At 36.1% G+C, this 17,454-nt stretch overlaps 1 protein-coding gene across 5 annotated transcripts in view; it reads right to left on the bottom strand.

Annotated features, from left to right (window-relative positions):
- Positions 1-17,454, bottom strand: part of LOC101890689 (regulator of G-protein signaling 17) — a 93,077-nt gene that overhangs the window by 54,405 nt on the left and 21,218 nt on the right. For all 5 annotated transcript variants that reach the window (XM_020035080.2, XM_059130893.1, XM_059130895.1 and 2 more), the window contains exons 3-4: positions 3,556-3,894; positions 3,084-3,458 (exon numbers count right to left, since the gene is read on the bottom strand). In XM_020035080.2, coding sequence (XP_019890639.1) covers positions 3,084-3,457 — 374 coding nt within the window. In that variant the 5' untranslated portion in view covers position 3,458; positions 3,556-3,894. The remainder of the gene's footprint in view (positions 1-3,083; positions 3,459-3,555; positions 3,895-17,454) is intronic.

Raw genomic sequence — 17,454 nt, 5'->3', positions numbered from 1 at the left:
AAAAAATTATTATTGGGATACTAATTTCTGAATGCTAATCTACTAAGGGCTACTAAGTTCTGAATTCTGGATTTCTACGAGAAGACCTTCTGGTCTTCTCCAAAAAGAAATCTTTTGAAAGAGCTTTGTTTGAAAAGACTTTTTGTCCCTCGGAGCTTCTTTGAGACGATTCTCTGGCTTTCTTTCATAAGTCTTTCTGGCCTTTTCTATGAATAGTTTGAGAGCTTTATTGAGAAGATAGACTCTCTAAGGGGAGCATCTAGCTTTCTTTGATAACACCTCCTGGGCTTTTCTGAAAAGACCTGCTGGTGCGGTCTAAACCGACTTTCTGTTTTTCCCGAGATGACTTCCTATGAGAATACCTTTTGGCTTTTTGTGAGAAGATCCTCTGGCCTTCTGCGGGAAGACTATCGCCTTCTCTGAGAACACTCTTATGTCTGTTCTGGGAAGAATTCCTGCCAGAATATCTTCAGTACTTCTCTCAGCAGACCTTTTTGTTATTCTTTAAACAGACCCTTCGGCCTTCTTCAAGAAGACTCTTTTGGATTTATCTAAGAAGGCCCTCCCACCTTCTTTGAGGAGAATTTCTGGACTTTTCTGAGAAGACTCTCAGGTCAGCTCCGAAAATGCCATCTGGCCTTCGGTTAAACAATCCTGTAAGCTACCTGACAAGTTCATCTAGATTTCTCTGAGGCACTTCTAGAACCCGAGGCACTTTTTGAGACGGGTTTCTGGCTTCTTCTGAGAATACCCTCTTGCCATCTTTAAGCAAACTTTCTGGAGAAGGTACCTTATTTGAAAAGAAGAGAGCAGAGCGTTTGGCTTTTTCTGAGAATACCTTCTGTCCTTCTCGGAGAAGACCTTGAGTGCCTTCTTTACTGAAGAAACCTTCTGACACCCACTAATGATACCGTTTACCTTCTCTAAAAAGATCCTCTGACCTTCTCTGGGAACACTCTCAGATCTGATCTGAGAATAATTCCTAATTTCACTGAGAATATATTACGGACATCTCTGAACAGACCCTCTGGTATTCTTTGAAATATCTTATCGTCTTCTTAAGGAAGACTTAAGACTGCCCTCTAACCTTCTTTGAGGAGAATTTCTGGACTTTTCTGAGAAGATTCTCAGGTCAGCTCTGAAAGTCTTCTCAGACCTCCTTAAAAATGATGCTGTAGCCTGCCTGAGGAATACATCAGGATTTCTCTGAGAGAACGCGTGGCCCTATTTGAGAAGAGAATTTAGCTTCTTCTGAGAAGACCTTCTGGCTATCTTTAAAAAAACTTTTAGATTTGTCTAAGAAGGTCTAATTTCCTTTCTGGCCTTTTCTGAGAAGACCTTATAGCCTTTCTAAGAAGAGCGTCTGGCTTTCTCTTACAATACCTTCTGTCTTTCTCTGAGAAGACCTTTAGTGTCATCTTTTCTAAGAAGACCTTCTGAAGGCGCCCAAAAATGTCTTTTGACCTTCTCTGGGAACATTCTCAGGTCTGCTCTGAGAAGAATTCTGATATTCCGCACTTCTCTGAGCAAATCCTTTGGTATTCTCTGAAAGTCTCTCCTCAGATATTTTTGCGGAGAATTTCTAGACTTTTCTGAGGTGACAATCAAGGAATTTCTGAGAAAAGCCTTCTCCGAGAAGTTTTTGAGACAATATGGGATTTTCTGGGAAAATACTCTGTCCTTCTCTGAAAATATTCTCAGGTCAGTTCTGAGAAAAACACCTGGCCTTCTCTGAGTATGGATCCTAGATTGCCTGTGAAGAGCAACTGAATTTCTGAGAAGGTTTTCCGGCCTCTTCCAAGAGGACTTTCTTGATTTTTCTAAGGTCTTATGGTCTTCTTGGACGAGACTTTGTGGCCTTTGTGGTGAAAAAACCATATTTTTTCTTGTCTAGATCTTTTCTAAGTGGACAATCCTTCTCTATTTCGAGAAGATCTTCTGGCTTTCTCTAAGTAAGGTTTCCTCTTGCCTTCTTTGAGGAGAATTTATGTGTTTTTTCTGAGAAGTCTTTCTGACCTTTCCTAAGAAAGCTCTCTGTCTTTTTCTTAAAAAAAGACACACTGCCCTTCACTGAGAAGACCCTGGGGCTCTGTCTGAGAATACCCTTTAGGCCTTCTTTGGGATAACTTCTCTAATTTAACTTACTCTGGGAAAACCTTCAGTTCTGTTCGGATAAGAAGACCATCTCTGGGAAGATCTGCTGCCCATCTCTGTTAATAACTTTACTGGGAAAACCTTTAGGTGTTTAATGTGAAAATTTATGGGCTTTATTGAGAACCACGTCTAATTTTCAATAAAAAATAACGTTTTAACTTCAGTTGAAAGAGCTTCAGGTCTTGTATGGGAGGTCCTCTTTGTCTTTTCCGGAATATGAGAAGGTCTTCTTGTCTTGTATGGGATGTCCTTCTCCTTCTTTAATAAAAAAAATATGATGTTCAATTCCTTCTGGTATTCCATAAGACAAAATTTCGGGATTTAAACAGAAGACAATCAGAAGAACTTTCCTACAAAAAAAATCGTTCGATTTTCAAACAGAAGATATTCCAATTTGAATCTTCCCTCATTAAATCAGAAGACGTTCTTCTCTTCTATACTTACTGGTCTTCGAAGTCAATACCAGAAGGCCTTCTAATTGAGAGTCGTTTTGCATCTTCTACAAGATATTATTCCGGTCCCATGAATAGAACGTCTGGCGTTCTAAAATGTTCTGGGCTTCTACGTTGAGACCTTAAGATCTTTTGTGATACATCCTATTTGCCTTCTACAATTTGGCTTTCTAAAAGAAATCTCTCTAGTTTTCTGTAAGAGGATAGTTTTGTCTTCTATTGAAGGAAAATATACAATCTCTAATGCAATAATATTTTATAACCTTCTCATTAACTAAAACATTTTAGAAGTATCGCAATTATAGGATTTCAAATATAAATTCATAAAATATTGAAAATCTTAAAAATTTTGGTTATTCTGCCTTGTTCAATTGAAATGCCTTGAAATCATAAATCTTTCATCAAAACAACAAGGAAATAAATCCAACCCCCGTCCCACCACAAAAACAAAAAAAAAAAATAATGACAATTACTTACCATTTCGCCCATGAACACGAACAGCAGCAACACCAGCAAAAACAACAGGGTTTCTGTGACTGTTGCTGTTGGCGCTGCAGTGGCGTGGTGCCGTCCGTCAGGGCCCCACTTGTTGTCGTTGTTCCCATTGTGTTTGTTGTGCTCAAAATGCCGCCTATGTGAATGCCGCCGGTGTTGACATCGGAGACAACGTTGCGGCCATTGCCCCCGCCACCACCTCCTCCACCACCGCCTACGCCGCCACCACCACCACCGGAACCATTGCCACCACTGCCAGCACCTGAACCACTACCGGCATTGGCAGCACTTTGTGATGATGAACTCATGCCGCGCAAACGGCATCCTGATGGCAGTTCCGATACTGTACAAGACATTCTGCAAAAGTAACGAAAGGATGCCCGAAATTAGAGAAATGTTTAAAAGCAAATTAAAAGAGAATTATTAAAATTTTTCCTACGTTGCCTTCACTCACCTAAATTTGTTTAAGTCTTTTGGTCTTAAGCTAAAAATTGCCTTATTGCTTCTATGCTTCCTTAAATTTAATTAAAAAATTTATTGAAGCCGTTGTTTTTATTTCTGTTGGTTGTTTTTTTTTTTTAGGATACTCTTCTAATGCTTCTCTTTGTGTGTGCTGGAGTGTATCTTTGTGTGTGTGTGCGAGAGAGTGAAAGAGAGAGATTGTGTGTGTGTGTGTAATTCTTAATACTTTTTTGTAGTTCCTTTTTTATTTGGTGCGTTAAGGATATCCTAAAGTTAACATTGGTTCTTTTGCATTCGACTAAACATCGAAATGCATGATGATTCATTTAAGCTGAAACGAAACGGAAGGAGAAAGTTAATCAAATTAATGGTGGCTCAAGAATGGGATTTAAGAGAAATATTTATTAAAATTTATATATTATAAAAAATTTAATTGTATGCGGACAGTGGTTCACACAAGATTTGCTATATATCTATGAACTTCATTGAGAACTTTTAGAATGTGTTTGCGTGTTTTTCAAAAACAATATCTCCTCTGCACTGGTATTTTTTTTTTTCTGTAGGAAAAATTAAACCTCATTACAGTTTCATATTTTCTATAGAAAAAATGGTTCTAATGACTGAGATATATTTTTTCGTTAGATCTCAGTGTTTTTTCGTTAGATCTCAGTGCCAAGACAAAGAAACCCAGGTTCTCAGACTCAGACTCAGGCATTTTTTCTATTGAAAAAAATCGATACTCCGGATTGAGGCAAAAATCATTTTTTGGCAAAAATCATTTTTTTCTATAGAAAATTATAATGTCTGAGAACCAGGGTTTCTTTGTCTTGACACTGAGATCTTTCGAGTCCTGAAGCATTTTTTTCTGTAGAAAAAATCGAGCTTCAGTCTTGAGACATTTTTTTCAATAGAAAAAATGATCCTCCGTCCTTTAGCATTTTTTAATAGAAAAAAATCGATCACCAGGGCAGGGGCATATTTTACAGAAAAAAATCGATCCTCAGGACAGTGGCATTTTTTTCTATAGAAAAAAATTGGTCCTCAGGACAGAGGCATTTTTTTTAGAAAAAAATCGGTGCTCAGGACAGAGGCATTTTTTTCCATAGAAAAAAATTGATTCTCAGAACTGAGGCGTTTTTTTTTCTATAAAAAAAAATTGATCCTCAGAACTGAGGCATTTTTTTCTATAGAAAAAATTTGATCCTCAGAACTGAGGCATTTTTTTCTATAGAAAAAATTGATCCTCAGAACTGAGGCATTTTTTTTTCTATAGAAAAAAATTGATCCTCAGAACTGAAGCATTTTTTTTCTATAGAAAAAATTTGATCCTCAGAACTGAGGCATTTTTTTTCTATAAAAAAAATTGATCCTCAGAACTGAGGCATTTTTTTTTTCTATAGAAAAAAATTGATCCTCAGAACTGAAGCATTTTTTTTCTATAGAAAAAAATTGATCCTCAGAACTGAGGCATTTTTTTTTCTATAGAAAAAATTGATCCTCAGAACTGAGCCATTTTTTTCTATAGAAAAAAACTGATCCTCAGAACTGAGGCATTTTTTTCTATAGAAAAAAATTGATCTTCAGAACTGAGGCATTTTTTTTCTATAGAAAAAAATGTATCCTCAGAACTGAGGCATTTTTTCTCTATAGAAAAAAATGTATCCTCAGAACTGAGGCATTTTTTCTCTATAGAAAAAAATTGATCCTCAGAACTGAAGCATTTTTTTTCTATAGAAAAAAATTGATCCTCAGAACTGAGGCATTTTTTTTTCTATAGAAAAAAATTGATCCTCAGAACTGAGGCATTCTTTTTCCTATAGAAAATTATAATGTCTGAGAACCAGGGTTTCTTTGTCTTGACACTGAGATCTTACGAGTCCTGAGGCATTTTTTTTCTATAGAAAAAATCGAGCCTCAGTCTTGAGACATTTTTTTCAATAGAAAAAATGATCCTCAGTCCTTTAGCATTTTTTTATAGAAAAAAATTGGTCCACAGGACAGAGGCATTTTTTTCTATAGAAAAAAATTGGTCCTCAGGACAGAGGCATTTTTTTCTATAGAAAAAAATTGGTCCTCAGGACAGAGGCATTTTTTTCTATAGAAAAACATCGGTCCTCAGGACAGAGGCATTTTTTCTATAGAAAAAAATCGGTCCTCAGGACAGAGGCATTTTTTCTATAGAAAAAAAATCGGTCCTCAGGACAGAGGTATATTTTTCTATAGAAAAAAAAATCGATCAGGACAGAGGTATTTTTTCTATATTTATATAGAAACAATTAGACAGTTGTACTAGTAAATGTTTTCTATAAAAAATCAATCCAAAGAATTGATAATTGATTATTTCTTTCTACAGAAACAAAGTTTGAACCGCTTTATAGAGGACTTTTTATATGTGTTTAGGTAAAGGAAACCTACAAAGACTTCTGTTCTTAGAGGAATTTACGAACTCTAAAAGTAGTTCTGGGTAGCAAAGGTCTCCAAGGTATTGAAGGCTTCGAAAGATTTTCTAGATATTGAAGTCCTTGAGACGTATTCTAGATATAGAATAGTTAAATAAACCCTCACATACATTAAAGGACTTCGGAAGGTCTTCTTGCTTTAGAAGTTATCTAAAATCTCGTATAGGTATAGATGACCTTAAAGGGGGGGAGGTTTAAAAAGTTCTGTAAAAGGTCTCTTAGGTAAAGAGTACCTCCTAAAAATGTTTGTAGACAAAGATGACCTCCAAAAGATTTCTTCAGTTTAAAAAAATCTACAAACGTATGGGTAAAGACGATTATGAATAGGTAACCCCAGTATTAAAAACCTCCAAAATATCTATTAGACATAAAACGAAAAATTTCTTCTAAGTGTAGAGGGACTCCTAAAAATTCTCAAAAAATCTGTTGGGTATAGAATGCCTCCAACATCCCTTCAAAGCAAACAAGATTTTCGAAGGGTTTCTAAACATAGAAGGTCTCCCAAAAACACTTCTAAGAATAAAGATCCCTAGAAAGTCTCATAAAAGAGGTCCTCTCTACAAAATCTCTACTTATAGCCGACCTCCAAAAGGTGTTCCCTCCAAACGCATTCCAGGTATAAAAAGCCTCATGAAATGTTCTAGGTTAGATATTTTAGGTATGAAAGAGAGTCAGAGTCTTCTGACTCCAAAAGGTTTTCAAGGTATTGAAGGGCCCTAATAAGATTTTTTATGTCAAAAAAAGGTCCAAAGGGAGTTCCACACATAGGTAACATGAAGAATGTCATTCAAGTATAGGATATAGTCAAAAGATCTTCTGTGTGCGGAAACGCTCCAGAGGTTTTAGGATACTTTGCAATGGAAACTTTTAAACGCCGACATACGTGTCTTCTTTTTTATACCTCAGCCATATGGGTGCATGGGGTATTTGATACGACCAAAACGTGCCACACCAAAAAACGGTTTAAGACCCTAGGTCTTTTTGCACCAATCCGTTTCAGGACATTTGTAGTCTGTCTCCCTGGTTGGCTAATGTGCACGGCAACTTGGTACATCGTAATATTATTATCAAACTTAGATCGAGCTCGGAGATGGTCAATATCGGAGCACTCCTTCTGGTACCTCCAACACAAAAGGTCACATTTTCAAAAAAAAATATTTTAATGCACAGAAAGAGAAAGGATAATCCGATTTTGCTCCAACTTTGCAAATCCTCACGTTTGCACTAGTGCTAGGTCAGGCGAGAAAATGGGCAATATCGGTTCACTCCATCAAGTATCTCCCCCACAAATGGTCAACATTTTGAATAATTACTACTCTCATAAAGTGTGATGCAAGATTCCGATTATGTTCAAATTTTTCACATCCCAATGGTTATATTAACCTGAAGTCTGGTGTTAAGATGGAATATATCGTCCACTCCTTCTGGTAAAAAATGGTCGAAATTTTCAAAAATATATATTCTTTGCACAGAAAGAGAAACGATAATCCGATTATTTTAAAATAATCGAAAATTGGCTGAGGGTATACATCTGTAGGCAAACCCGACCGATACTTTTTTACTTTTTATTATTCCTATTATCATTATTATTTCTATTAATAAATAATTTTAACTTATTTCATCTGCAAATTAATTTCATCCAACCTCCCATTAATTTATATTTTTCTATAAATTTCCAAATTTTAATTAAATGTCTGATGTCCTAAATTAACATTTAATTCATTACAGACCCTTTTAATTTGAAACACAGTTGAATTTTTCATTTAGTAATGGATAAAATGCTATCTCTTCCAACTAAACCATGCTGAACTATGCCATGGTCTTAATAGGCCCTCTCTCGAATGCAATGACACAATGACTACTTTGTCCTAAGTCTTCAGTCGTCTAACGCCCGAATGCATTGGCATTGGCAAAATATCCTGTGTATTGTTGCATTGTTGTTTAATTATCCTTTTGAGTTCTGCCTTTCAAAATGTAAACATAAATCTTGTCATTTGTCAACAGAACTAAGTAGCAGTTGATTTCGATAAGACCTTTGTGTCGAAGGAAATGAGAGACAGGCTGGCAAAGGAGAGACAGCACATCAACAAAGGGGAGAGGTAGTGGATGAACAAATAAATACACAAAAGTAAACTTAGACAAGTGTCGATGTGTATGTGTATGTGTGTGCGAGTATTGTATAAAGATTTTTTTCACTCATAAGAAACGTGCTGGCAGTTAGTCTGCCAGTATTTGAGGAAATTCAATTTAATTGTCGTTGTCGGCTGTTCGTTGTTGCTGTTGTTGTTGTTGTTTTTCATGTCGATATCGAAGCAGAAGAACATCTACTAATTCAGGTCAATCACTTTGAAAAATTTCCATTAGAAACTAAACGATGTGAATGAATGAAATTAAATGATAATGAAAGTGCTTCAAAAGGATAGCAGAGGCGAACACACACCCCACACGCCCTCACACACACACACACCAATGCAAACAGTGGTGGAGAACAACAAGTGAATTTTAGAGACACTTATGCATATCTCTGGGAAGAAGAACATTATCGAGGCTTATGACGATGTCAATAATGGGGATGACAATAGAGATGAAAAGACAGTACTGCCAATTCTTCGCAAAAATTTATAAAAGGGGCCAAAAGGGGTCTATGCTTGGTGACAGAGGATAAGATCCTAAAAAAAGTAATTTTTAATATTTGAATCAAAAAAATTGATTTCATCTTTTAAAACGACTCAGTCATAATTGGGCCATTTCTTGAAAAACTTTCCCCAAGAATGGCAACCCTGATCCGGATGCAATTCAATAACAAAACAATTAATGTACAACAAACAACCAGCAATGGGAAGGAGTAGGGGGCAGATATTTATCCACCAATCGATGTAATGCAAACAGACAAGGCAGCCATCATTGCTGTTGTGTCGTCGATGATGGAAATTTGTCCTTCCACCAGAAGCGACAACGACAACATCATAATTATCCACCAGCAAAACTAGACAATGCCAATGTACCCAACCATCCACCAGCACTGGTGACAGGAGGCATCGATAGATTATCTGTCCGGATGGTAAATAACTCGTCAACATTTACAAGCCCTGAATGACTGACTATTGGCACTTGAATCAATTGCAAATTGAAGGGAAAGAAATCAGTTTTGGTCTTTTTGCACTTAATTCATATCAGATCTTTTGGGGGGGTGGAGATGGTAGCTACTCACCAAGACACGTAGGAATTATAGACAGGCAAATATCGTTGACAAATAAGATACAACAGGGTGAGATGAAAAAACTGCAACAAAATCAAACGCCATAATTTTTTCTATATGCCTCAGTATTGAGGCATTTTTTTCTATAGAAAAAAAATCGGGCCTCAGTATTGAGGCATTTTTTTCTATAGAAAAAAAATCAGGCCTCAGTATTGAGGCATTTTTTTCTATAGAAAAAAAATCAGGCCTCAGTATTGAGGCATTTTTTTCTATAGAAAAAAAATCGGGCCTCAGTATTGAGGCATTTTTTTCTATAGAAATAAAAATCGGGCCTCATTATTGAGGCATTTTTTTCTATAGAAAAAAATCGGGCCCCAGGACTGAGATATCTATAGAAAAAAATCGGGCCTCAGTATTGAGGCATTTTTTTCTATAGAAAAAAATCTGGCCTCAGTATTGAGGCATTTTTTTCTATAGAAAAAAATCTGGCCTCAGTATTGAGGCATTTTTTTCTATAGAAAAAAATCTGGCCTCAGTATTGAGGCATTTTTTTCTATAGAAAAAAATCTGGCCTCAGTATATTTTCTATAGAAAAAATCTGGCCTCAGTATTGAGGCATTTTTTTCTATAGAAAAAAATCTGGCCTCAGTATTGAGGCGTTTTTTTTTCTATAGAAAAAAATCTGGCCTCAGTATTGAGGCGTTTTTTTTTCTATAGAAAAAAATCTGGCCTCAGTATTGAGGCGTTTTTTTTCTATAGAAAAAAATCTGGCCTCAGTATTGAGGCGTTTTTTTTTTTTCTATAGAAAAAAATCTGGCCTCAGTATTGAGGCATTTTTTTCTATAGAATTGAGGCATTTTTTTCTATAGAAAAAAATCTGGCCTCAGTATTGAGGCATTTTTTTCTATAGAAAAAAAAATCGGGCCTCAGTATTGAGGCATTTTTTTTCTTTAGAAAAAAAAATCGGGCCTCAGTATTGAGGCATTTTTTTCTTTAGAAAAAAAATCGGGCCTCAGTATTAAGGCATTTTTTTCTATAGAAAAAAAATCGGGCCTCAGTACTGAGGCATTTTTTTCTATAGAAAAAAATCTGGCCTCAGTATTGAGGCATTTTTTTCTATAGAAAAAAAATCGGGCCTCAGTATTGAGGCATTTTTTTTCTATTGAAAAAAAAATCGGGCCTCAGTATTGAGGCATTTTTTTTCTATTGAAAAAAAAATCGGGCCTCAGTATTGAGGCATTTTTTTTCTATTGAAAAAAAAATCGGGCCTCAGATCTGAGGAATTTTTTCATAAGAAAAGGTTCTCAGGACTAAGGCATTTTTTCCATAAAAAACGGGCCTCAGAAAAAATCGGTCCTCAAGACTGTTTTCTTTTTTCTGTCCAATGTAACCATAATTTCCTCTATAGCAGTGCCTTTATTTCTTGAATTCTTTCTTCCATGGAAAAATTACTTGGTTGTTTGTGTGTGCCACCACTACTCAATTAGAATGACCAGCAACACTAGACGTAATTTTCTCATCTTTGCCATTATCGTCGTTGTCGCCGTCGTTATCATCTTCATCATCTCTACTACCAACATCCTGATAACCCTAGAACCAATTCTTCATTGTTATCATCATCCTGCCTTGCTTCGTCTGTCATAATTGCGAGAACAGCACACGGCGAATGGGGAAAAAGACATGAAGGGAAAAATACTAATGGCACCAGGTATTAGGTTCATCTACCACCCACCCACCACTCTGCCTACACAGGCTCGTTGTTGCCCCATCAAGTGAATTTGAATGAGCATGTTCATTTACTGCTTGTCAAACCCAATTCTCCCTCGAAGCCAAATCCTTAGGCCTTGGATGCAATAGAGCAGCATCCGCTTCAGTGGCAGCGGCATGCCTTACTGCCTACCATTCAATCCGATAATGTACTTGTTAATCGTTGACTGAGTGCCTGGCTGGATGGCTGAACGAACGAACGAATGAATTACTGACTGACTGAGTGACTAAGTGAATGACAGCCAATAAGAGAACAACAGACAATCTCTGCTTCCTATGCTACTTCCCTCTTCGTCCTCATCCTCCACCTCCTTCTCCATTATTCATTTCGAAATCAATTTGTAAATGCATTTATTGGTGATCAGAACAACACCGTAGCCCTAGGCAGCATTCGCCGCTGGTATCCCAGTTAACTATGGAGATTTTTTCTCGACTGACTGACCACAGAAGGTGGTGGTTAATAGTGGGAAAAAGACCACAGAATGGAAAATCGATTGGATAGATAATTGAAATTGTCGGTTTAGATAATTGTTGTAGTCCGAATTCGTTTAAAACGATAAACGTGGAGTGGATAAATTCGATGACGAGTAGATAATTGGTTTTAGAAATTATGTATTCGTATTACTATGTTGTGGCAATTGTGATGAAGGGGGGGAGAGAAAGACTAGATTTTTACCTTATCAGAAAAAATTAACAGTCTGTCCAGAAACCACAAAATAAGCCTTGGCCATGTTCGACCGAAATAAAAATCTTTGTCACTAATGTTAACTGTCTGATCGACCCTGACCTAGTTCCACAAAAAGATATACTTAGCAGAAGTTCTTCGATGAAATTTGAAAGCTGTCGCAAGTGTACGAGAGACTAAATATCTGGAGCTATTTCCCTAGATTTTTGCATGAGGTGCAAGGGAAAATTCGTTCTGGATGTATAAGAACTAGGCGAAGCACGGAATTGTATTTTGTATAGCAACGTTGAGATATGTGACGTAAATATGACGATTTGATATAAACTTGGTGCATCGTAATATTATTGTCAAACTTAGATCGAGTTCGGAGATTGGCAATATCGGTCCACTCCTTTTGGTACCTCCCCCACAAAATCTAAACATTTTAAAAGAAAATAATTTACTGCATAGAAAGAGATAGAATAACCCGATTTTGGTCCAACTTTGCAAATCCTAATTTTGACATCAGTGCTACGTCAGATTCGAAAATGGTCAATATCGGTCCACTCCCACAAAGAAACAAAATTTTGAATAATTATAACTTTTATTAAATGTGATGTAAGAGCCCGATTGTCTTCAAATTAACCCATGGTCCGGTGCTAAAATAGAATACATCGGTCCACTCCTTCTGGAACCTTCCCCACAAAAGGTCGAAATTTTCTATATGAAAGAGAAGCTGCACAGAAAGAGAAGCAATAATCCGAAATTGCTCCAATCCAAGATCTGGTGTTAAGATGGAATATACCGGTCCATTCCTTCTGGTACCTCCCCCACTCGAAATTACCATCCGATTCCATGTAGACTTAACATATCTGAATATTTCTATCAACACAGGATCTGTACAGAAGCGGTGGAGATCGGACCATTCCTTCTGGTACCTCCCCCATAAAGGGTCAAAGTTTTGAATAACCAAAACGCTTATAAAATCTGAAATAAGCATCAGGTTCTGTTTAACAAAAGATCTGTTGTGAAGATATATAGGGATACATCGGTCCACTCCTTGTGCTACCTCCCACACAAAGGGCCAACATTTTGAATTAGCATTCGAAATGAGCATACGGTTCTCTTCATATTTCACACATCATAATATTGTTATTAACCCAAGGCCTGGGGTGAAGATTCAATATATCGGTCCACTCCTTCTGGTACCTCCCCCCCCAAAGGTTCAAAATGTTGAATATCCATGAAGCTCATAAAAAGCGAAATTAACATCCGATTCCATTTCAGACTTGGTACATCTCAATATTTCCATCAACATAAGATCTTTTGTAAAGATGGTAGAAATCGGACCATTTCCTCTGGCACCTCTCCCACATGGGGTTCAAGATTATGAAAAACAAAACGCTAAAGAAGAAAGCGAAATAAGCATCCAACTCTCTTCGAATTCCACATATCCAAACATTTTTCCTAACACAAGATCTGTTATGAGGATGATATATATCTGCGGACCCTTTCTGGTACCTCACCCACATAGGGTCACAATTTTCAATACTTTTATTTGTCATAACTTATAAAGATATAGACCCATAGTTCCTTTTGATTATCGGCATATAATCACATTCTAAGTCGATTTATGCATGTCCGTCTGTCTGAATATGTATTTTTGTAAACAAAGTACAGGTCGCATTTATTGTCCGATCCAGATGAAATTTTGCACAAATCATTTGTTTGGCCCAAGGACGGACCCTATTGAAATTGGAGATAATCGGTCAAAATTTAGATATAGCTCCCATATATATCTTCGTCCGATTTGCGTTTTATTGTGCACCAAACGTCTAATATCAGCCAGAATAATATGGAATTTTGCACATACAACCAACCTGAAAATAATTATGCCAAATTTGATCGAAATCGGTTCAAATATAGCTATAGCTCCCATATATATTGTTTATCCGAATTGTTATTTTTGTGCTCCGCAGCCGTAGTATGCACTCTGTAACAACAATATTTGAGGAAATATATCAATTACAGCTCAGAAATACATTTGCTAAATTTTATCGAGATCGGTTCAGATTTTGATATAGCTCCCGTATATAACTTCGTCCGATTTACCTTTTATAGTGCACCAAACGTCTAATATTTGTCCAAATGGGATGGAATTTGGCACATGCGACCGAATTGAGTCCAGAAGCTAGTATGCCAAATTTGGTGAAGATCGGTTCAGATATAGCTATAGCTGCCATATATATTGTTCATTCGATTTGCTATATTTGTTACCCACAGCCATAATATGCACTCCGTAACAACGATATTCAGGGAAATATATCAAATACAGCTCAGAAATATCTTTGCCAAATTTTATCGAGATCGGTTCCGATTCGGATATAGCTCCCATATATATCTTTATCCGATTTCAAGTAAATTGGGCATAAAATAGGTATTGAAAGACCGAATTGAAAAGATACAAGTGCCTCGGAGCTTTGGACTTTAAATAATAATTATAGCTGTTATGATTTAATTATCACAAATTCCGGATAAAAAAACTTTTATTTGTTATGTGAAGCTCTACTAAACATGCAAAGTGGTGTAGGGTATTATAAAGTCGGCTCCGCCCGACTTTAAGACTTTCTTCATTGGTATAATATTGATTTAGGTTCGATACGAAATGGTCAATATTGGCCCATTCCTTCGTAACCTACTCCATAGGGGGTGTCAAAAATTTGAATAATCATAACAGAACTCAAAATATATTTAAATAATCGAATATTGACTGAGGGTATCGAGGATGAGTTCGATATGTTCCACCGAAATTTTCCGTCTGCAATCAATTTCTGATGCGGATTGACATCGTCGGGCATCTTCGCTACAAGTTTTCTCAGCGGTGATCGTGTAGCACATTGGCAGATGGAATTTCTCATCTTCCTCTACGCTTTCCCATATTAGAACAGAATAATTGGCAATTTTTAAAAATCGACTAAGATCCTTTGCAATCACCGCAACCCTCTGAATTTTCAGAAATCTCGGGGATTACTTGTCGCATATTAACTTATTGTTTGGGTCAGTTATGACTGAGGCCAATATCGCCTCTCGAAATTACTAATTATTAATTGTTATGTTCTTAGCTAATGAAGATTTTGTATCCTCTCCTCGCCGAAAGAGGAACTACGCCTGAAAAAATGCAGAATTTAATTTTTTAAGAGAAGCAAAATACGACTGTTGGCCTTTTTAATGATGTGGAATTCCGTTCCTGAAAAATTTATATTTCATCCAAGACTTAAGATTACAGCAAAATTTCCTCAAACCAATATTTTTACTCTTTTTTATACCCTCAGCCATATGGCTACAGAGGGTATAAATCATTTGATACGGTTTTAGACCCTAGGTCTCTTTGGACCAAATCTGTTTCAGAACATTTGGAGTCGATCTACCGATGTCCGTCCGTTCGTCTGTCTGGCTAGTGCGCAGAATAACTCTCGAAGGGAGTATCCGATTTGATCCAAACTTGGTACATCGTAATATTTTTGTCGAGCTTAGATCGAGTTCGGAGATGGGCAATATCGGTCCACTCCTTCTGGTAGCTCCCACACAAAATGTCAAAATTGTCAAAGAAAATAATTTATTGCACAGAAAGAGAAAGGATAATCCGATTTTGCTCGAACTTTGCGAATACTAATATTTTCATCAGTGCCAGGACGGGTGCGAAAATGGACAATATCGGTTCACTCCATCAAGTACCTCCCCCACAAAGGGTCAAAATTTTGAATAATTACAATTCCTATAAAATGCGATGTAAGAGTCCGATTGTCTTCAAATTTCACACATTCCAATAATTTTATTAACCCAAGGTCTGGTGTGAAAATGGAATGTATCGGTCCACTTCTTCGGGTAACTCCCCCGCAAAAGGTCGAAAACAATATATATATATATATATATATATATATATATATATATATATATATATATTTATTTATTTTTTTTTTTTTTCTGCACATAAAGAGAAACAATAATCCGATTTTGCTCAAACTTTGCAAATCCTTATATTTGCATCAGTTCTAGGTCAAGTGCGAAAATGGAAAATATCGGTCCACTCCATCAAGTACCTCCCCCACAAAGGGTCAAAATTGTGAATAATTACAGCTCTTATAAAATGTGATGTAAGAGTCCGATTGTCTTCAAATTTCACATATCCCAATATTTTTATTAACCTAAGGTCTGGTGTTAAGAGGGAATACATCGATCCACTCCTTTTGGTACCTTCCCCACCAAAGGTCGAAATTTTTAAAAAATATATATAAAATATATTTTTTGCACAGAAAGAGAAACGGTTACCCGATTTTGTTCTAACTTTGCAAATCCTAATATTTGCTAAAATGGACAGTACCGGTCAACTTCATCAAGTACCTCCCCCACAAAGGGTCAACATTTTGAATAATTATAACTCTTATGAAATGTTATGTAAGGATCCGAACGTCTCCACGAACGGTCCACTCCTTCTGGTACCTCCCCCACAAAGTGTCGAAATTTTGAATACCATGAAGCTCATAAAACGCCACATTAAGATCCGATTCCATTTAGACTTGGCACATCTCAATATTTCTATCAACACAAGATCTGTTATAAATGTGGTATAGATCGAATCATTTCTTCTGGTACCTCCCCCATACTTAGGGTTCAAGATTTTGAAAAAGAAAAATTTTATCTGTCATAACTTTCGAAACAATTTAGCAATTCTTTACAACTTGCTATTATGCCTACTACTTGCTTTATTGCCTGATATGAATATGACATTTATCGGAATTTATGATTTCGCATAAAATTGGACATAAATATCCTTTCTTGTAATTTAGCCCAATATTTCGCTCAATATTTTTTATTTGTATCACATGAAGTATAAAAACGGAATATTTCGGTAGACTCTTTATGGTACATCTCGCACATTTTAACATTTTCTAAAAATTATTACATATCTCATAAAAAGTGAAGGAGTGAGTCAATATAATCCATACCAGGAACGTTGGAATATTTATATCATATTTTTGGGTCTGATACAAAATGGACAATATTAGCCCATTCCTTCGGAACCGGCTGCATAGAGGGTCAAAAGTTTGAATAATTGTAACACTAGTCAAATATATTTCGATTATTTGAATCGAACATAGGCTGAGGGTATATATCTGTCGGCAATACCGACTGATACTTTTTAACTTATTAAATGTTTTTCTTAAGAATACAAAAAAAAAAATTAAATTAAATTCAGAAATCTGCATTTTTTCTTGGAAAAAAATGAACTTTGGTAATTGGTTTAACAAAGAGCAATGGAAATTGATACCACTTGTTTTTTTTTTTCTTTCTTAAGTAATTATAAATTATTTATATTCCAAGAATTTATATGCGAATGCAAAAATTTCCATTTTTGTTTTATATCCGGCACCTCAACGTGAGTACTTTATTCCCACACATACATGCAAACTAATCGGTAGAATGACTAAATTCAAGTTACCTCCTTCTCGGGTTGATGCGTGATTAATATCCAGATTATCCCTTAAATGTGCATCCTCAGATTCACAGCTTCAAATAGGGTGCAATTAATCCAGCTTAGCACATGCAGCACAAAGAAAACGAGAAGAACACTTCTGCCTCACATCCACTTGTCATTTGCGGGGATTTTATTTTCTTTGGAAATTTATGACAATTTTTTTTTTTTTTTTTGAATTTTCCAATGAATAATTTTAGTTATATTTGTATTTCTTTTATAAAGAATTTAGTTTTTCCAATTTTCCGTTGTCTAATCAAATTTTGTTT

The sequence above is a fragment of the Musca domestica genome, unplaced genomic scaffold (assembly GCF_030504385.1).
Source record: "Musca domestica strain aabys unplaced genomic scaffold, Musca_domestica.polishedcontigs.V.1.1 8, whole genome shotgun sequence".
NCBI classification, from domain to species: Eukaryota; Metazoa; Arthropoda; class Insecta; order Diptera; family Muscidae; genus Musca; species Musca domestica.
Note: the sequence above shows the minus strand (reverse complement) of the source record. Positions and strands in the feature narration are given on the sequence as shown.